The following is a 21,740-nucleotide window of genomic DNA, read 5'->3' on the forward strand; positions in this document are numbered from 1 at the left end:
CTGGACAGCCCATAACCACGAGGAGAGTAGTTTCCCAAGAAGGATCATAGTCTCTCTATGACCATGCCAAAGTCCTACCTGCAGGTCTGATGGAGAGAGGGGTTACCTGATGCCGGCGGGTGAGGGTGCCGTTGGCCATGAGCGGGTTGGCATCTTGTGGTGAGACCCGGACGCGTTCCAGTTGCGCCGAGACGTGGCGCCGTTCCTCCTCCAGCGCCCGGGTCAGCTTCTCAAACTGGGCCTCTTGTTCCTTCACAGAGGCCAAGATGCTGGCGGTCGACTCCACCTCTGAGTCGTCCATGAAGGTAAGGGGCAGAGCCGCCGCAGGGCAGGGTAAAAAGGGAAGGTGGATCACAGGGGGAGGAGGAAGGAGGGAGAAGGCCCCCCTCACTTCACACTACCGGGAAAAGGTAAGAGAGAGGAGAGAAAGAAAAGGTCACAGGTCAGAGAAGACAGATGAATTATTAATCCCAGAGCCAAAGATGCCCTCTCGTGGTTTTACTGCAGCACAGAAAGAGAGCCACCACCAAGCCTGGACCCACCACCAGTGTCTGTTCAAGCAGGATCCTTTGGCCATTACCCTCTTTAACACCCCACAAGAAATAACTATTGAAAGGAAAAGTGCAACTAGATCCAAGGGAGAATGTGCCTAAGGGCTGTAGTCATGACATGAGTTTAAAATTAGGTTATTCTCCCCTGGAAAAATTTGCTGGCATCAACTCAATGAAAGATGTAACTCCACAGTATAGACAAGCACACAGTCTCCTGCTGGGGCAAGCCACCTCTGAGATACGGGGGCAGTACAGATCTTACTTAACCTCTCCCAAATCTGAACACTGAAATTGCTGGAGTGGTGGCAAAATATACTAAATGAATATGCTAAATTAAAACGCCGGTAAGAAATGGATGCAGTAAAAAAAATTCCCACCATCAAAGGCAGGAAATAAAACTAAGGCGCTCAAATTGGATACATTTATAAAGGGATTTTCTACTTTTAAAAACTATACTACAGGGCTTCCCTGGTGGCGCAGTGGTTGAGAGTCCGCCTGCCGATGCAGGGGACACGGGTTCGTGCTCCGGTCCGGGAGGATCCCACATGCCGCGGAGCGGCTGGGCCCGTGAGCCATGGCCGCTGAGCCTGCGTGTCCAGAGCCTGTGCTCCGCAATGGGAGAGGCCACAACAGTGAGAGGCCCGCGTACCGCAAAAAAAAAAAAAACACTATACTACAATATTGAGGGCAGAATGTGTGCCTTGGCTAACAGAGGCAAGAAAGCAACAGAATAAAAAAGTCTATGTGTAGAAAGGCAACATTTTCAGTGACCTTCACATCTCTTTGTGGAGTAGGAAAAGGAGCATTATATTAAATTATAAAGTTACCCCTTGAAGTAGTTCGTATTCTAACCTTTAATTAATAGCTGGAACCTCCTACATCTCTGTTATCCTGCAGAAAGCTCTAAACAGGCTACATTTTTACCTCTTTACATATTCCAACTAAGGGTAAATATCCAAGTATCTAGAGGGTTTATGTGTACCACTTCCACAATAAATGATATTCAGAAGCGAAGAGTTCCCCATACCCTATTACATAATCTGCAAGCTGGCTAGTAAGTGGAGGGGCATTGTAGTCATACTGTTGGATTTAGTAGGGTTTCTCTCTTATAAGTTGGCTATAAGAGACTTTCTGGTCAGTCCAAGATATACCACGTTGAAAGGCAGGTTTTAGAATAAACCCTCTCCCCTATTCCCCACCCTCTCCTCAACCCCTCCAGAAAAAAGGCACTTAAAAATTTTTTTTATTCTTAATAAACATATTTACATACACACCTGTTAAGAGAAGGTCGTAACTGATTGGTTTAACAGAGAACAGCCCAGTCTAGATTCAAAATATCATGGGAGAAGCATCCCAGCCACCACAGCAAGGAGGAAGCAGGAAGAAGAGAGCTGTAGAAATATTTGGAGGAAAAATAGGAATGAGAGGAAAATAAAATATACCTAATACATTAAAAAAAAAAAGCAGCAAGGGCAGGTGTTGGGGAAAAAACAATCTGGGAATGGAAGGGAGTAATTTAAAATACGACTTGGAATTGCTTAATGTGACAAATGCCCTTTGGACTTTGCTCTGTTTTCAAATACTTGGACCTTGGTCGTAGTTTTCATTAAAACCTGGATTCTACTGTCATGTCAGAGTTCCTCTACATGTATTTCTGTAGAGAACCAGGAGCAGGTCATAATATGGATATATATTCACTTAACCCCTGTTCCCAGCAACCAAATTGGGAAGGAAAAAAAAAAATTCCTGTTGGAATGCCCTTCTCCCTCCTTCCTACCCCTAAGGCAGAAACCTCAGAGCCCAGTCCCAGCATGCCCACAAAGATATTGAGAAACCAATGCAATAGTCGTCGTGGGGAAGACATGTGGGGACTAGCCTAGGCTAAGCCTTTAGCTTCAGTTCCCTTTCCCACGCTCCCCAGAGCCCTACACCAAGCACAATCGCTTGGGCCTGTTTGCTTTAGAGTATATGTAGTTATTCAGCAAGCAAGAGTACCCAGAGGAACTGATAAATAGGTGCCCAATAAACTCCTTAATTAATTCTCCATCACCAAGACTCCTTCCAGTGGATCTAGATCTCCTTCCAGTGGATCCAAATCCAAGAATGTGGCAGTCTTTTTTCCAAAGTCCTCCTACCCAGGCTCTGGGCTCCCGCAGTCACTTATCAACTCCTGTTCTTCCTTTAGGTCCAAAGCCCATTGTCACTTTCTCAATTCCCACCCTGCACTCCAACAGGCCACTCAAAGGTTTTTAATAAGTAGCCTTATTTTTTTTTGAATGTTGCTCCCTTTTCATCTCTGTTACTTCATTTGCACTTGCCCTCATCTGCTATGTACAATGACCTATGAACCTTCCACACCAAGAGGACCCGGAGCTGGGGAGATTCTTCCAGTTCTGGGTTTCAACAGGGTCTGCCTGAACCGTAGTTAGCACTCTGGCAGTCTCTGCCCTGTAATCTTCTTTGCTAATAAAAGACCAAACTACCACTACTATCAGGCATACAGTGCCAACACTCCCTGTTGCACAGAGAAACTGTCACCCTTCCATAAAATTGCCACTTTCTGCCCCCACAACTTTAGCTAATACAATACAGGGAGTTAGGAAGGGTAGTAGGGCCTCTACCCAGGGCTCTAGGTCGGGAAGCAATATCTGGAAAAACATCAGCTTCTCCCATCTTCGTGGCTTTAAAAGCTGACCACCTGGCTCTAATTTGGAGAAGAAGGCAGAAAAGTTAAGAAAAAGAAGATCAGATTCCTAGGCCTAACAGCATGGGGGAAATTTTCTGCCTGAAAGAGGGCAGAAGCAGAGCTTTGTAGGACAGAACTGGACTCAGAAGACAGGTCCCAGTCCTGGCTCTGCCACTAGCCAACAATGGCAGTAAGTCACTGCCACGTTCTCCTCTGTAAGATGCCAATACCACCAGCCCCGTCTAACTCAGAGTTGCTGTGAGGATCGGCTGAGAATTTAATGCTATACAAATGTGAGGTATTAAGTTGTTTCAAGAGTTAGTTTCTATCTTCCAATTACATTACTTAATAGTTAATGCCTCAGCCCAAAACTATTTTGTGAACTAGTAGACAAAATTAACTGGATCAAGTGCATAACTGGGTTCTAAGGAGAGGATGAGGCTGGTTTCCCTACTCCAACACTATTTACTAGGAGGTCCCACCTAGACCAGTGTTTCTGGGACATAGGGTGCTTCTCCTAAGTGCCTGGCAGTTATCACAGAATTACACATCTGCTATAATGAGCTCTCGATTCCCTGTATGAGGCCTTAGCAGTTTATTACTAAGGAGAAAGGGAAGGTGAAAAGAACTAGCAATTACTGAATGTTTTACATTTATTATCCTGGCAATCCTTACAGCAACTCTAAGGAAGTTTTACTGCAAATGAGAAAACAGGCTATAGGTATAGAAATTACCCAAGGTCTCAGTTAATAGCAAATTTTGAACTTAAGTCCAATATAAAATGGACAGTCCAGCACCTCTCTCTTACAACTCTTAAGAGCTTTCTACCCAAACATCACAGGAAAAAGGGAAAAGAAAAAAATTGCCATTTATCTTTAGGTTAAAGGGTTATCCATAATGTCTACAAATAAGAAATAAGTGGGAGAAAAGAAATAAATGGGAGGAAAAAGAAAGCATATGTGGGGGAAGAGAACGAAGCAGTTAGGCAAGATATATAGTACACCACCTCACAACTCAGAGACTTGAGAGTCTTCTCCATGCCAAACATACACATCATAAGAAAATTATACTATAGACCAGAATCTGCAAACCATTAACTGATTTTGGCAGTTAGAATCAGGAAAGCCTTAAGACTACAGGCCAACATCTTTACAGGCTGGCCACTTATTATTTTCAATGGATTACACTTGTTCTCACTTAAAAAAAGTTCATTGGGAATTTCCTGGTGGTCCAGTGGTTAGGACTTGGGGCTTTCACTGTCGTGATCCCGGGTTCAATCCCTGGTCAGGGAACCAAGATCCTGCAAGCCAAGCTGCACAGCCAAAAAATAAAAAAAGATCATCAAGGAATTGCCAAGGTGAGGGAGAGGAGCAAAGTGAACAAGTGAACCTTGCAATTCCCCTAACACTAGATTTTCTCAGAGTAACTGGTTTTACTCTTTTTTTAAAAAAAAAAAATTTATTTTATTTATTTTTTTATTTTTGGCTGCATTTGGGTCTTCGTTGCTATGTGCAGGCTTTCTCTAGTTGAGGTGAGCAGGGGCTACTCTTCGCTGCGGTGCGCGGGCTTCTCGTTGCGGTGGCTTCTCCTGTTGCAGAGCATGGGCTCCAGTAGTTGCGGCATACAGGCTTCAGTAGTTGCGGCGTGTGGGCTTCAGTAGTTGTGGCACGAGGGCTCGGTAGCTGTGGCTCACAGGCTCTAGAGCGCAGGCTCAGCAGTTGTGGCACATGGGCTTAGTTGCTCCACGGCATGTGGGATCTTCCCGGACCAGGGATAGAACCTGTGTCCCCTGCATTGGCAGGAGGACTCTTAACCACTGCACCACCGGGGAAGCCCTGGTTTTACTCTTATCAAGCCATAGGTCCTGTAGACCTACAAGTCTACAACAAGGCTCCCACATTCAAGCAATGACAACAGTAAACATTCAATCTCTTCTGTAAGAATTCTGAACCAGAAGAAGTTGAATTAAATCAAATACCCAGAAAGACCAAACAGTTTGACAATGCCAACCAGGTAAAAGAGGAAAAGATGAAAGTCACTTGCCAATAGCACAATCCCCACAATGACTTGTTCTACTGTAAACTGGCCATAGAAATATAATTTGAAATTATAATTTTTAGAGGTTAAGAACATAAACTTTGGAATCACACTGACTGCGTTCAAATCCCAGCTCCATTGCTTCTTAGCTATATGACTTTGGGCAAATCTCTCTAATCCTCAGGTTTCTTTTCTGTAAAATGGGAAAAATAAAATACACAGGGTGGTTGTGATGATTAAACGAGACAATCCATGGAAAGTACTTAGAAAATGTCTTGACGCACAGAAAGCTACCGCTACCAATACAATACTATTACAAACAGTTAACACAAGAGACTAGAGTTTTGGTCGTGTTGTTAGGGCTTTTGAATAAACCACACGTCTCCACATGTTCCCCTCTCCCACTTACTGTAGCTCTGGAAACTACAGGAATCCTTCACACTCTTAAAGGGGAAAAAAAAAAAAAAAAATTAAACTCCAGGCCAGGGGTCAAAAGACCCGGAGTTCAAGTCCTGGCTCTGCCAAAAACAAACTGTGAGACCTTGGAGAAGTTATAAATAACCCCTGTACGTTTTACTTTTTATTACTTTTCAGAGTTTAGCTTTAATGGGCTAATATATGTAAAACTATAGGCTGGGTAACTCTGAATGTGCCTGCCACCTCCATGCACTTCAGATAAGTATATCCAAAGAGATGAGCAGGATCAGGCATAGAGGCCTCTGCGGAAAGCAGAAAAGTTACGTGTTTTCAGATGGAGAACTCTAAACCCCGAAAAATAGTCTTTGGGTTCTTAGGAAAGAAGTGTTATCTTCTGTAGAGCCAGGTCCAAATGCAGCCCTCTTCGCTTCTTCCTATTTCTTCATTATGAAATCAAAACCAATGTCAGAAAGTTATCCCTTCCCTCTAAATGCAACAAGCAAAATTCCTCTTCTACATCACCCTAGGGATTTCAAACTGCTTTTTAAAAAAGCACACTGAGCCTTCTATTAAAGAATACCAATCAATAAAATATAGCACCTGTAACACTACAGAACTGTATTACATAACATTCAAACCAAAAAAGGTAGGTCTTCCAAACACCGAAAAGGCATTTATTTGCCTTAGCTGGCACTTGCCGCAAGTTCAAAGCAATTAATGCTGTTCAACCACAAACGGAGAAAATTGGCACCTTATTTTTAAATCAAAAGGAATGTGTTTTGTCAATAGTTTTTCTATGGCTTCTTATCACAGAGTGCTTATACCAAAGTCCAAAGTCTTAGTACTCCACCCACCACTTGAAGTTCCACCATCCAAAGCTTAGAACAATTCAAAGCTCAGTCAGAACAATTCTCGTATTTCTCCCTGCTGGAAAAACTCACTCCCACACTAACCCCAAGTCTCTGAACGTGACTTGCAATAAGATGGAGAAAGGACTCTGCTCACTTCACAATCTCATGTCAACTGGGCACTTCTCAGAATTACAAAACTTGACATTCCAGAAATGGCATTGTCTTAGGTGTTTAGCAGTTTCTGTGCTTCCCTGGGGATCTGCTTTATGATAGGCTCAGCTTCTCCACTTAAGAGCACTCAAAAGGCTGACTGAAGGAGTCTCAGTTTTACAAGGAAGGACTAGGTCTCACTGTGTCCAACAAATTTCTGATGAATTAAGGGAGTCTCCGGCAAATCACCCTCCTCTTAGGAAAGAGTGATCATTCTATCTCGTTGGAGTTTCAGAGAAAAAAGGGAAAACAAATATATGAAAGGATTTTTTTTTTTAAAGAAATACTTGTTAAAAGGCGGCTGAGCTAGCAATCTCTATAGGTCACTAGGACACCTTAAACATTCTAGTTACCTGTCAGGATTTAAAGTTTTTACTGTGACTTTAAAAGGAAAAAAAAAAAAAAAAAATCACCTCCACCGTCTTGACCCTAAATTCAGAAACCAGGTGCAACATTCTTCTTGCTCTCTTTTCCCCTCCCAAGTATTCTGGGAACCCCCCAAACCATAAGATACTAAAATGTCTAAATGCTAGACTGGCTTTGAAGCAAAGGAAGGGTGTGGCTCTCAGCTCCTGAGGGGGCCCAGGACTGAAAGGGTATGGAAAGAAACAAAACCTGCTTCTCTCTGGAGAGTGTATGACACACACACACAGGACTGGTCTAACAAGCCCTTCTGATCTCTCAGGCCAGGCCACCTCCTTCTCCTCCCCCACCATCCACGTGCCTCTCCAAGGGCTTCCACTGGGACAGATAACACTGAATTTTCTCTCAATCGTGAGCGTCTGAGGCACATCAAGTTACTTACCTGTATCCCTGTTGCAACCCTGCCAAAGGCACCTCACGCAGCCTTATAAGGAGAAAGCATTGCTTTAGGGAGAGGCCAATAAGGAAACAAAGATAAGAAGGAGGGGCAAAAAACAGAGGGAGGTGTCAGGCTGGAGGAAGGGGAGAGGCCAAATGCCTTTCTCCATTCTACAAAAGGAGGGGAAAAGAGAGGAGGTCAGGTATACAATGGGAAATTAGAAAAAGTCTAGTCAAAATGGAACAGTATTGTTTAACTCCTGTCATAAAAGAGAAATCCTAAAATTAACTAGGACACCTTACACTCTTCCCTACCCTAGGCTAGAGGGAAAAAATTCATGGAAAAAAAGCTTAACCTTAAGGTTTACTAGAGGCCACCCAACTGTTTGAGTTCACAGTCCTTTTTTAAAGTGGCAGCTTCTCACCAAACCCCCTAACTTTCTATCTCTGGCATTCCCACCATCTCTCTGCCCATCATTTGAAGATGGCTTGGAAAAGCTGAAAGCATGTAACTGAATCATATTTACAGTCCAGCTTCCTAAGAAAGCCCTGAGCCCTGAAAAGAGCAACAAGACACCCCTTCCATTAGGTTTAGAGTATGCCTCCCTTTTGAGACAAGCAAGAGAGAGAAGGTGTGAGTCTATGAAGAAATCGTAGGAAATATGAAGGTCCTATTTCAGCTCAGGGCAGATAGCTGAAGGAAATGTTTCTCCCTATCTAAAAGAAGAAAATCTGACCTTACAGGGGGAGAGAACTTGTGAGTCATTAATTACTGACCTCCCCCTATAAATTATCACAGATACTCTTCCCAACAACCTCTGAGGTAATGTTGGCCCCTTTTATAGATGGGTAAACTGTGCATCAGAAGTACTGGCTTCCCTGGTGGCGCAGTGGTTAAGAATCCACCTGCCAATGCAGGGGACACGGGTTCAAGCCCTGGTCTGGGAAGATGCCACATGCCGCGGAGCAACTAAGCCCGTGCGCCACAACTACTGAGCCTGCGCTCTAGAGCCCACAAGCCACAACTGCTGAGCCCGCGTGCCACAACTAATGAAGCCCCTGTGCCTAGAGCCAGTGCTCTGCAACAAGAGAAGCCATTGCAATGAGAAGCCCGCGTGCCGCAACTAGAGAAAGCCCGTGTGCAGCAACAAAGACCCAATGCAGCCAAAAATAAATAAATTAAATTTAATTCATTTTTTAAAAAAAGTATTCACTATCCTGCTCAAGGTCATCATATAACTAGTAAGTGGTAGAAACGCATCTCTTCTACTCCAAGTCCATGTTCCTTCTCCTTGATAGAGTGAAATGATTTTGAACTTTCTACGCTTCCTGTGGTTAAAAGTCATTCTAACTCAAATAGAGAAGGTGACCAAAAGTAAACTTTGGGGGGAGGCGGGGAGGGGAGTGAGAAAGGATGAGGTGGAAGCACCTAGACCTTTGGGTATTGCCTTCATTCTAAAGAGCAAGACCTCACTCAATTCTGGAGAAGAACAGCCAGAGTTGAGAAATACCTTAGATTTCCCATTTTAAAAGGAAAAAGAACTCAGGAGATAAGGTGAGAGGAGCAAAAGTAATAGTATTACTTGGTACACAATCACCTACTTTTCCACTGACTGGCCCGCTATAGAAATCTGACTACTTGCCACATTCTCTAATCACAGCTCAAGAAAGAAATCTAATCACAAACATCCCTACTCTCATTTTTAACGTGACATCTCACTAAACCAAAAGCAAAGATCAGATCAGAGGTGGGGTGGGAAACAGAAGGAACGAGAAGCAGGGAAGACTGTGCTAGCCAGCATCGGAACAGAGGGGAGGGATTGTTCTAGCGGTATGTTAGCAATCTGCCTCTAGGGCAGCTGTCCTCCTGGGTAATCAAAGGCCGGCTTGTGTGTGTGCTCAGGGACTAGCCAGCCTGGCAAGAAGCTGAGGACTCAGCCACCCAATCCACAAAGTGAGAAGAGATGCCTGTTTCACAGCTGGAATGGAGGGCAGAGAAAACACAAAACAAGAGGAAAAGGCGGCGGGAGGGGGTGGGGGGCGGGGGGCGGGGACAGAGAGTGTTACAGGTGCTATTTCAGTCTAGACAGAGGAGAAAAAAAAATCCTAGGAAACTACCAACCATTCCCTAGTTAAGCGCAGAGAATTGCCAGTACCTCTCAATACTAAAATAAAAAATGGGTAGGTTTCTCCAGCTCTGTATGTAGTAAGATGTCAACTGGAAGGATGAGACCTAAAATGTAGGGGCCCGGCATTGCCTGGTTCTCTCTATCCCTTTCAGACTCAACAAGGTATCTGCAGTATACACAGTGAATAAACATAATATAAATAAACATCTATCTCCTTCTAAAATTCCTTTCTTAATTAAATCCTAGAGATCTATAAATAATAGTAGCACACATAAAAGTCAGTGAGATCCCCAATACTACGAGATCGAAGCCATTTATATAACTCAAGTGCTAAAACGCAAGAGGCCACAGTCAGAATTCACACTCCCTAATCCCTCGGAGTAGCTAGATGCTCTGCGACCCATTAGACACACAAAGGCTGCTCTCTTCTCAGTAGAGCCCTGTAGCAGGGCTGCTCTCCAGGGACAAAGAGATTTCACAGGAGAACCACAAAGACATCGCCCCTCTCCATTCCCCCACTCCCAGCTTTCTCACTTCCTGTCACAGTAGCACCAGACCACAGTCTCCCAGAAACAAACAAATACAAAGTGCTGGATTCTGGGCTTCAAGCCAACTGCATTCCAGGGCATCCTGTCTACCAATCACCAGCCAGAGCTCCCACTTTGCCCTGCTCAATTCCTTATCATGTTCAGGGAAAACAACCCTCCTCCCCGACCCAAGCCAACACTACATAGGACAAAGCTCGGGCCTTTAAGAATCATCAGAAAGATACTGTGTGAAGATCTAAGGGTTCAGAGGGGCTGAGGGGATTTTCAAGATTCCTACTTAGCTAGTTTCTTCACTTTGGAGGCCGCGGATCTTAAAACTGGTATTATACTCAGCTCAGCTACGTGTGATACATCTCATAGAAAGCTTCATCATGGCAATCTGATAACCAACCTGAATTCAGTCAATGGAATATTCCCACCTGGAAAAACTACTTTAGGACACATCCTCTGTCAACTTCTCTATCACCCATTTCTACTGTTTTCAAAGTCTTTCAAACTCTTTTCCCCACAAGCATAAAGCTGATTTTTTAAGAGGCCCCAAATAGAACAAACAAAGGCAGCAGACTCCACCCTACGAAGAGGCAGAATAGGTATCAGCAGACGTTAGGAGCAAAGTTCTCTACTTCCCTAGGGAATGAAAGGAGGCCCACTAGGAATTGCACAGTAGTTCTTGCAGCAAAAAAAAGTCAACACAACAAACAGCTTTTCCCGCTCACTACTCCCCCTGGAGTGGATCAGGGGCTGTAGATTTGGAACCTCATCAGAAAAGAAAGCCTCCCTTCCTAGTAAGGGTCCACAGCTGACACCAAGAATGGGATAAATGATACATTTTTCTGCTATCTTAAACAAGCCCACTGGACCTTAGCTCTAAACTTCAGAAGCAAAGATGCAGATAGAAGTCAAGCTCTATTTAGCCAAAGACTCTTGAAATCCAAAACACCCTTTGCCCCCAGGGCTCAATTCTTGCATAAAGCCTAGTATAAGGCTCAACACAGAGTTCTCAAACCAGAGGGACATTCCAGGCAACTAACTAGTAATACACTATCATTTCTCATCTTTTCTCCTCCCTTTCTCCTACACTCCTTTCCCCTTCTTCTTGGATCTGCTAGAAGTACTCAGTGCAGAAGCCTGATTCGGATAGTACATGCTGATGCAAAAGGAGATAAGTCTAAAACAGCACAATTAGAAGGAATTAGTCCATATCTGGCTATGATATAACCAGATGGAAGGAAGTGGGGCAGGTATATACACAATAGTCAGCCATTCTAGAACTGGATAGAAAAAAGAATATTGAGCAACACTACATTTTAGAACAGAACTTAACAGCAGGTCCTAGCCACTGCAAACTCTATCACTGAAGTACACACACAAAAAAGTTAGAGATCTCTTACCTAGCACTAAATCGGACTAACTCCCTTTTTCACTCAAGAATAATTTTAAAAATTAGTTACAATTGTTGGTATTCTTATCCAATTCTCCCTTATTCATAGCCCAGGCCAAATAAATCAGTCAATTAAGTACTACTGTGTGAGATGGTTATATAAAAAGCAGATAAAAATAGTAGAGTACAAGAGTTTTCTGAGATACTTAAAAAAAAAAAAAAAAAGAGGGTTATAAAAGACACACCCCAGACAGAACTGGACACATCCGTATCAATGCTGCTACTGCTACTCCAAAAGGATGCTCCGCAGGTTCTCTGCCTCAAATTGAGTAGGTGAGAAACTGCATGCTGACTCAGAAATATAGAAACCCACGATGGGAAGGAGGGAAGGAGACCAGTATAGCCAACTGATCGCAATTCAGCACAACTTCTTCAAAAGTCCTGGTCTACTTGTATCTCTGGCTGTTTGCAGACATTTAGAAAACCCAACCAAAGGAATAACAAATGGGTAAGGAGAAAGTCAATGGAAGAGCCCAAGACTTAAGCTGAATACTCAATGGATGGAAAAGTATGAATTTGTTTTGCTATATAACTTCCCACATACCCCCTTTCTCTCCAAGTCAGGCCCAAAGCTGAAAGAACTGGAGGGAGGGGAGGCAGAGAAAAGAATGTGATTGGGAAAAGGTTTTGCTACATTCCAAGTAGCCAACATCCCACATAGCATTAAGAGTGCCCAAGAATCCAATCCCACTACTGAGGGTTGCTAGGACTCTGCTAACACACATCCAATTCCTCTACCACCCTCCCCCTAAGCACCCTGAAAAGCAGCATAATTGAGATAGCTTGATGAAGGCACCAGCTGTTTCCACCACTCTCCCTCCCCCCAGCCCCAGAGACCACAGTTCAAGCTCACATCAAACACGTAATACAACTGGCCAGTAGGAAGGAGAAGCCAGAACTAAAATAGCAGGAAGAGTGCCAACTGGCCCCACTTAGAAGGAATGCTTTCTCAGCTCAATTTAAAATAAGAAACTTTTGTCATCCACTCCCCTCTGCCCAATTATGTTCTCCTTTCCACAACCTACCCCTCAGTGTCAAATGGATTGCAGTTTCTTCCCTACAACTCCTTGATCTATTTTCAAATGTCAGGGAATACAGGGGAGGTATAAGGTTGAATGTAAAATAATGTCTGGGAGATTGGAAGCCTTCCTGAACTGCAACAGCCAAACCTAGCACAGGGCTATCACATAAGGGCAAGTAGACAGGAGCCCACAGAGCACCCATCACCATGTTACAAGCAAGGAAAGAAGGGAGCAAATGCTTGGGCTACTGAACATTGATGACAGCCCTATTTCCCATGGAATGAACAGCCAGCTGAAGTATTAATGTGATCAGCCCCTCCCCAACCCATATTCTAAGTTGACCAGCATTAGCCAAGGAGGAAGGGAAGGAAGCCAGCACTTCCTTTTCAGACAGGAAGTAACATTGGCCCTTCCTGTCGAGTTTTAAACAAATTGTCCAGCTGAGTTTCAATGTTAACATCCTCTCCTGAATTTGTTCCACAATTTCAAAATGGAGAGGGGAAATGGAGATATGGTCTACAAGTTTCCCTTCCCCCTAAGAGGCAAGTCCTCAATTCCATACTAAGTGCTGGCAGAATCCCCAAATCAGGCAGTGACATCTGTAATTCCAAAATAATACGGGATACAGAGGTAGAAAACTTCAAATTAGCCACCTTCTTACCGTGTCTACCACCATGAACTATTCTTCTCTACTTCTTATACTAAGTAAATAACCACCCATCTGAGAAATCATATAGATATGTAGCTTAACTCAAATGTTCAGATTTTGTGGTCCTCAAGCCTAAGTGATCAGAATCACCTGGGAAGCTTTTTTAAAAATACAATCTCCCAAATCTACCTCCCCAGCCCTCATACCTCAATTTCTGGAGGGAATGCCTCAGAATTCATGTTTGCAAAAAGCCCTCAAAGTGATTCTGAGAGTCAGCTATTGGGAACCACCGTACTGGCCTATCCCTGACAACCTTCTGACCACCACATTCCTCTCCCAAAAAAGTATTAGTTATAAAATACATTATTTGGACCTGCTTTACTATTCAGCAGACAGCTCATTGTTCAGTCTGGATTTGAAAGCATGGATTTAAATACATAAGTGGCCAGAATGACACAATCCTAAATGCTATATTCTAGACTCAGAACCTAAAAGGAAGAACTGTCTCACTTTGGAATCCTGAGTTGCTACAGTGGTGGACATCCCTATTTACACTGCAGATTGGACAACCCAACTATTTTTTTTTTAATTTAACATACAGAGCTAGAATTTTTATTTAATAATATGAAAATCCAACCAAATCTTATTAAATATTTTTATAAAAATGAAACCATACACAATTCTAGGATTCAATGTTCATCTAGTTGCCAATATAATAATTTCATACTGCATGCATGTTGTCACATATGTACATATTTAAGAGTAATACGAGTTATTAATAATCTAAAATGTGCCACCATGTAACCTGCAACTGTTGTGAAGACAATGTACCAATTTGTAAACCCAGTTATTTTTTAAATGACTCAGTTTAACTTTCCTCCAAGGAACAAAGAGCTGTGCCACATTTTCAAAGACTGTTCCACATTCCATCCCCAAAGAAGTCCAAAGTCCTAAATCTAGCATTCAAGACCCTAGATAACTTTAGCCCAGTTGACAATAGAAGTAACCAGAAACTCTGGATTCAAGTGTTACCTCTGACACTTATCCAAGTCACTAACTTCTGGTTTGAGTAAGGGCAAGTGAGTAGCATGATGTTTTTAGAAGAGGCATAAAGAGAAATATTTCCACAAAGAAGCATGTCACTGAAGACTTAGGAAAGAAGAATGGCATGGAAAGACATACTTTCAAGACAACTACAAACATCTATAAATGCTGAAGTAATACACATCAAGCAGTTATTTAAAGCAACTTCAAAATTTGGGGGAATCTGATTGCCTAGAGTATTTCCTGCAAGATGATATACAGTTACCTGACCAAAGAGGAAGCGGATGGAAGGGGGAAAAATGTTTCCTGATTGAGGTCACGGCCCAAGGATGATATTACGTAACAGAATGACAACTAGATAGTTATAATTAAAAAGAAGAGAGGGTAACCAGGTCAAGTTCTAGGGCTAAACTCCAAACAGAGAGAGACAGAGAAATTCTTTCACTGAAGGACAAGCTAGCTAAACCAGAAATCTTGAGAGGGAAAGTAAGAATGGGTGATTCAAGACACAGCTACTCTGGTAATCAAATATCCTTTTACTTTCCATTATGGGGTTGCCACAGAACATCAATCACTAAACAGTTGGTGCTTCTTCTTCAATCCCACCAAAGCCAACCAGGCCAAGCGGTTCAGCAACACGCTTTAACAACCATTACTGCTTAAACACACATATAGAAAGGGAAAAGAGACATACAGTTAGTTATCAGGACTGATCATGTCCCCTGATGTGCCAGGCAGAAATATGGATACGGTGACCTATAAAATGGTACCTGAAGCCATTTAATTCCAATGATTAGGGCTGCGGGGAAGCAGGAGCTTTTTGGTCTAATGAGCAAAACGAAAAGCAGCAGATAAGCGGGGTAGGCATAATATTTGGTCATAAACCAAATCAACAAATGTACTCAAAAGGAAACTCAATGTACTCAAAAAGAAGGCTGTCACTTCTACTATTCATAGAAATTTGAATCTGTAGATAAGAAGGTGGAGAAATAGATTTCTCTAGGGAAGAAAATTTTGATCTCCCATCCCAAACACATACAAGCTTATTCTAAGTAGTTGCCTTACTTTTATCATTCTCCAAGACAAGGGTCATCAACCTATGCAAATTCTGCTACTTTGCAAATTATGTGCTGACTATACTCACATGCAACTTCTGCAATGGGACGAAGATGGGGGCTGGGCCAGGTGTTCCCTCAACTCCTTACAAAGCCTACACAAAAAATCGTTAACAGCTGTTGTCTCTGGGGTCTGAAGTGAGGAGACTTTTCTTGGTACCGTATAGTGCAGGAGGAGGTCCTACACTGTGTCCCCCCTTATCTCCAACACACACCCACTGGACCTCTCTGAACACATATACTGCCCCCATCTCTCTTGCTTGCTGGTAACAAACCAGCCTCAGGGCCTTTGCACTTTGTACCCATATCTATATGACTTCAATCTCTAATTTCTTAAGTCTCTTTCAAACATACCTTGTAAGTGAGGCCCTCCCTGACCACTCTGTATTAAACAACCTCACTCCCACCCCTGCACTTCTTATTCACCACCCTATATATTCTGCTTTATTTTTTTCTCAATAGTGTTATCACACTCTGACTTACTATATATTTACTTGCTTACTTAATATCTATCTCTTCCAACTAGAACGTAAGCTCTGTGAGGTCTATTTGGTGTATAGCAGGCTCTCAAATTTCTTTTGAATGAATGAATGAAGATGTTTTACTTTTTTAATGAAAACAAAAAGTTAAAGTTTAGAAAAATAAATCGGTATTATTTCATTTTTCTTTCTACACATTTTTTCTAATTGTGACCTTAGGCCCATCAATTGGGGTCTCCAGTAGCCTTACCTGCAGATTTGGCTGACCTTCAGCGGGGTAGACATTCAAATGGCCAATTCTGCCCTGGTTTACAAAGTAGTCAACAGAGAAGAGAACAACAGAGAGGTTACAGTACTTCCCCCATTCCAACAAAGAAACAACGGAAAGAAATCAGATTGGCACCAATTTCTCCTTTAAAATAGACCACTCTATTTTTAAAAGTGTACTGAATATACACCAGCTACTTTATTTCAATGAGATTTACTTCACTTGCAATGAAATGGGAACTGTAGGTGCCTTGCTAAAAGTACCGAGAAGTTGACTTAATTTCTATAACAATGTCTTATAACCTCAACCACCAGAATATATTTTGGTTTTTCAAATATAAGCTCCCTAAAACAAAAACCTTTTCACTCCACAAAGAGACCTCTCAATATGAGACCACATTCCAATATAGAACATGGGAAGCACACACAAAATTGACAATTTACTTTGGGAAAACTAAGTATCTTTTGCTCTACTGTCAACTGAACCAAAATGAGTAATTAATTAGTAAATGTGGATGAGATTTGAAAATCGAAAAAATAAAACCTAATCTTAATTACTAGAAGAAATCAATCTTCTTGAATCATAACATTTAATCCTAATCTAGACCTAATTGAAATAAACCAAAAGCAGTATCCTAATACTTGTACCTTCACCACATGAGTACAATTTATTCTATTTTAAGAACTAGAAATTTCTTCCAGGACTTCCCTGGTGGCACAGTGGTTAAGAATCCGCCTGTCAATGCAGGAGACACGGGTTTGAGCCCTGGTCCGGGAAGATCCCAAATGCCGTGGAGCAACTAAGCCCATGCGCCACAACTACTGAGCCTGCACTCTAGAGCCCACTCGCCACAACTACTGAGCCCATATGCCACAACTACTGAGCCCATGTGCCACAACTACTGAAGCCCGCACGCCTAGAGCCCATGCTCTGCAACAACAGAAGCCACCGCAATGAGAAGCCCGTGCACCGCAACGAAGAGTAGCCCCCACTCGCCACTAGAGAAAGCCTGCGCTCAGCAACAAAGACCCAACGCAGCCAAAAATAAAATGAATAAATAAATTAAGAAAAAAAAAGAAATTTCTTCCACATTATGTGTCAGTGAGGCAAAGTGATGCCCATGAAGACCACCAATCTAAGGGGAAAAAAGACAGGGGAGGCAAAAAGACAAAGGGAGACACCAAATAAAAAGGGGAAGGCAAATGAAAAGAAGAAAATGTAGGAGAATCAGTAGAGGGAAATGGGGGTTTAAAAAAAATATGGAGAGCTGGGTGAAGGAGTTATGACAGGAAGCTACAGAGTGTCAATAGAAATTAAGTTTAAATACTATTCAGAACACTAGTTTCATGGGTTATTTAGCATGAGGGAAGGAAAAAAAGAAGGAAAATCTTAGGCCGGAAGAAACCAAAAGTTTCCAGGCAAGGCTGCATCTAACACATATGTATTTCCCACAGGCCACAGTTTAGCTTTTCCACATAGAAGAGCAGACATTTTTTCTTAGAGGCACACTTCTCATAGGAAGCACTGATGAACTCAAAATTTCTACATGTCTCAGTTTAAATACAGGTTGAAAATAGAAAATGTTTCCTGAACATAAAAAAGGGAGGTTTATTTCAAGAAAGACATAGTAAAAAAAACTGCCTTCATTGCTACGTAACTGTTTCCTGTACATTCAAAACTAACGTTATCCTAAAAAATCCTGGTTGGACAAGTGAGACGGCAAGGAAAAGAATCTGGTTCAAAGTCAAGAATAATAAACCCAAAGAGAGCTTTTTCAACCCACTCTCTGCCAAGATTAAAGGAAGTTTATCCTTGGGTGCTAGCGTTCTGTCTCTTGTAGACACAAAAAGGTGGGAGAAACTTGTATTGCTGTTTTTTCCCCTCAAGTATCCAAGACTCCTAAGAAATTACTGCAAGAGATTCAAGCTTTGCCACCAGCTTCTCCTCCCTCACTCACACCTTACTTTACTTTATTAAGGGTTATCCATTCCCCTAGCACCCATATTTTGGACAACCCTGCCCATGTAACTCCCCAAACCTGCCTATTGCTAAAGGCACTTTTTTCCCCATTAAAGAAAAAAAGTTAGCCTATCCATCCAGGATGCCCATTTATTCTGTAATATAAGCATCTATATCCACCATAGAGTCTCAGGTTTTAAGACACCTTAGAAGGAACTTAGTCCAACAAACAAATGATGTTTGAGTTCACTTAAAGTATCCATTCTAATAGCAAACACAAGGTGTTCCCATGAGCTGGGCAACATCCTATGAATTTTGCACGTATTAAGTCACTGCATCATCACAACAATCCTGTGAGATGGTTAATATTATTGTCCTTATTCTACAAACAAGATCAAGGCATAGAGCAATTAAACAATTTTCCCAAGGTTACTTGGCTAGTTAAGTGGTAGAAGATTTGAACCCAGGCAGTCTGGCTCTGGCATCCATGCTCTTAACCATGCAAAGCTGCCTTGCCTCTCTACATTTATGGAACACTGAGATTGGAAATTCCCTGTTTAGTCAGCATATTGATCAAAAAATACAGAATAATTAAGGATTTGTGGCAAAATTTTAACAATTGGTGTCAAGGTGAATGAAAGGTATATAGGAGTTATTGTGCTACTCTTCCAACTTTTCTATAAGCTTGAAATGTTTTCAAAATAAAAAGTTAAAGTTTCTTTTATCATCACACAATGGCACAAGTTTTGTGAAAGTGATGCCCAAATTATCTGTTAGCCATCAAAGAAGGCTTTAAGAAAACTATGGATCCTTATAATGTTCCCACTACATGCCTGATTTAAATTGCCCACCCCGGGACTTCCCTGGTGGTGCAGTGGTTAAGAATCCGCCTGCCAGTGCAGAGGACACGGGTTCGAGCCCTCGTCCGGGAAGATTCCACATGTCACGCAGCAACTAAGCCCATGCGCCACAACTACTGAGCTTGTGCTCTAGAGCCCGCGAACGACAACTACTGAGCCCACGTGCCACAACTACTGAAGCCCACGCGCCTAGAGCCCATGCTCCGTAACAAGAGAAGCCACCGCAATGAGAAGCCCACGCACTGCAATAAAGAGTAGACCCTGCTCGCCTCAACTAGAGAAAGCCTGCGCACAGCAACGAAGACCCAGCACAGCCAAAAATAAATAAATAAATTAAAAAAAAAATAAAATAAATTGCCCACACCACTCCAGAAAGGCTTAAGAACTCACTGGAGAGGAAATGGCCTTAAAAATGGGGAACACTGTCCCTGAGCCAGAATAGTAAATGTGGGCCCCGTTCTCAATACTTAATATTTAATAATCAATAACACGCAATTCCAAGTAGACTTAATGGGAAAAAATTACTTCTAAAAATACATTATACAATATAACTAAATACAAATCAATCCATACCCTTATATCCCACTTGTTAGTTCTAACCAGAACAGTTTTTCTTCCCCGCCTTCACAATCTCCCTGCCAGGCTGTATCAATGCCCTCTATTGCAAACCTTGGAGGCAGCTGCATTTAGGCAGAGCAATCCCTATTTCAGCTTCTCAAAGCATTTAACCCCTTTTGCAAGGGAAGAGAACATGAAATCACATACTGATAACCTATGGCTCGTTCCTTTAGGCAAATTTCTTGTTACTATTATTCCAAATTTCCCATGAAGATTAATTTGGGTTCTTAAACTCATAAACTTCCCACTTTGTGAACGAAATCTCCTGAAGTTTCACAGTGAAAGCAGTGAAAAAAGTACAATGATATCCAAACATACTTTCTTTGAAGCACTAATGTTCAAAACTATGTTCCCGGGCTTCCCTGGTGGCGCAGTGGTTGAGAGTCCGCCTGCCGATGCAGGGGACATGGGTTTGTGTCCCAGTCCGGGAAGATCCCACATGCCGCGGAGCGGCTGGGCCCCTGAGCCATGGCCGCTGGGCCTGTGCGTCCAGAACCTGTGCTCCGCAACGGGAGAGGCCACAACAGTGAGAGGCCCGTGTACCGAGAAAAAAAAAAAAAAAACTACGTTCCCAAGCTTTTTGTTTTTATTAACAAGTATAAAAACCATTCACTTCCAACATGGCTGGAAGCAATATTTCCCTGCTGCTGCCCTAATATGTTCTGGGTAATGAGTTCCCCTCCCCAAGAAAATGGCTGCATTTAAGGTTTCAGTGGTTGAAGTTAACAGCTGCCTATAGTATGAAATGAACTGACCAGGACCCTTACTTTTTTCTTTTTTTTTAAATTTATTTATTGATTTATTTTTGGCTGTGTTGGTCTTCGTTGCTGCACACGGGCTTTCTCTAGTTGCGGTGAGCAGGGGCTACTCTGTTGGGGTGCTTGGGCTTCTCACTGCGGTGGCTTCTCCTGTTGTGAAGCACAGGCTCTAAGCGCGTGGGCTTCAGTAGTTGTGACACACAGGCTCAGTAGTTGTGATTTGCGGGCTCTAGAGCACAGGCTCAGTAGTTGTGGCGCACGGGCTTAGTTGCTCCGCGGCGTGTGGGATCTTCCCGGACGAGGGCTCGAGCCCATGTCCCCTGCACAGGCAGGCGGATTCTTAACCACTGTGCCACCAGGGAAGTCCCAGACCCTTACTTTTTACACTATTATTTGTACCGTCTGCCCAGAAAGAAAACAGGATTAAAGAGAAATTAAAATTTTAAATCTTCAATTATTTCCAGAAACTTTATTTAAAAATGGAAGGTGGGGCTTCCCTGGTGGCACAGTGGTTGAGAGTCCTCCTGCCGATGCAGGGGACACGGGTTGGTGCCCCGGTCCGGGAAGATCCCACATGCCGCGGAGCGGCTGGGCCCGTGAGCCATGGCCGCTGAGCCTGCGCGTCCAGAGCCTGTGCTCCGCAACGGGAGAGGCCACGACAGTGAGAGGCCCGCGTACCGCAAAAACAAAAAAAAGGAAGGTGGGAGATGTGTAAAAGGTTGAAACTACAGACTAAAGTTTCAAAATTACATTGCAATTTTATTAATCTTTGTTGAATTGCTTCCTATTTCAACTTCCTTTCAGCCTTCCCCACAAAAGTCCCTCACTGATTCCCATAGTGCCTATTTAACCAAAGCTTACTAAGCACCTCAATATATCCCAGACACTAAGATAGGTGCTAAGAGGATACAGAGGTAAAACAGTACCTACACTCAAGCAGGTCAGTACAGAGGGAAAGACAAAAATAAAAGATAATTTAATAGAGACACAGATGTAGAGAACAAATGTAGGGATGCCAAAGGAGGAAAGTGGGGGGAGGGGGGTGGGATGAACTGGGAGATTGAGATTGACAATATATACACTAATATGTATAAAATAGATAACTACTAAGAACCTGCTGTATAAAAAATAAATTAAATAAAATGCAAAAATTCAAAAAATAGACAATTTTAATACAGTGTGATAAACATTATTTGAACTACCTGCTACAAACCTCTCCCTGCAAGTTGGCAATATCATTCCAAACCACATGCCAGAAAATTCTGGAAGAAGAAATTTCACTGACAATCAAATGAAG

General features: G+C 42.6%; 2 protein-coding genes across 12 annotated transcripts in view; one reads left to right on the forward strand and one right to left on the reverse strand.

Moving 5' to 3' along the window:
* The window catches only part of CTNND1 (catenin delta 1), a 46,864-nt gene that overhangs the window by 21,864 nt on the left and 3,260 nt on the right, over positions 1-21,740 (reverse strand). For 5 of the 11 annotated variants that reach the window (XM_089914786.1, XM_022591928.3, XM_089914785.1 and 2 more), the window contains exons 2-3: positions 1,826-1,942; positions 107-397 (exon numbers count right to left, since the gene is read on the reverse strand). The exons of 2 other annotated variants lie outside the window; for them this stretch is intronic. In XM_089914786.1, the coding sequence (XP_089770912.1) occupies positions 107-301 (195 nt within the window). In that variant the 5' untranslated portion in view covers positions 302-397; positions 1,826-1,942. Of the gene's footprint in view, positions 1-106; positions 398-1,825; positions 1,943-16,230; positions 16,285-21,740 lie in introns of all 11 variants that reach the window. 4 more of the 11 variants (XM_089914782.1, XM_089914787.1, XM_089914788.1 and 1 more) reach the window with 4 other exon arrangements.
* BTBD18 (BTB domain containing 18) overlaps positions 1-21,740 on the forward strand; it is a 38,617-nt gene continuing 16,877 nt past the window's right edge. The window contains exon 1 of the mRNA XM_022591932.3: positions 1-21,740. This exon is cut by the window's right edge and continues 10,936 nt beyond it. The gene's annotated coding sequence lies outside the window, so the exon portion shown is untranslated.

The sequence above is a fragment of the Delphinapterus leucas genome, chromosome 7, assembly GCF_059928025.1.
Source record: "Delphinapterus leucas isolate spDelLeu-1000000601 "Yukka" chromosome 7, BTC_Dleu_Yukka2, whole genome shotgun sequence".
Classification (NCBI taxonomy): Eukaryota; Metazoa; Chordata; class Mammalia; order Artiodactyla; family Monodontidae; genus Delphinapterus; species Delphinapterus leucas.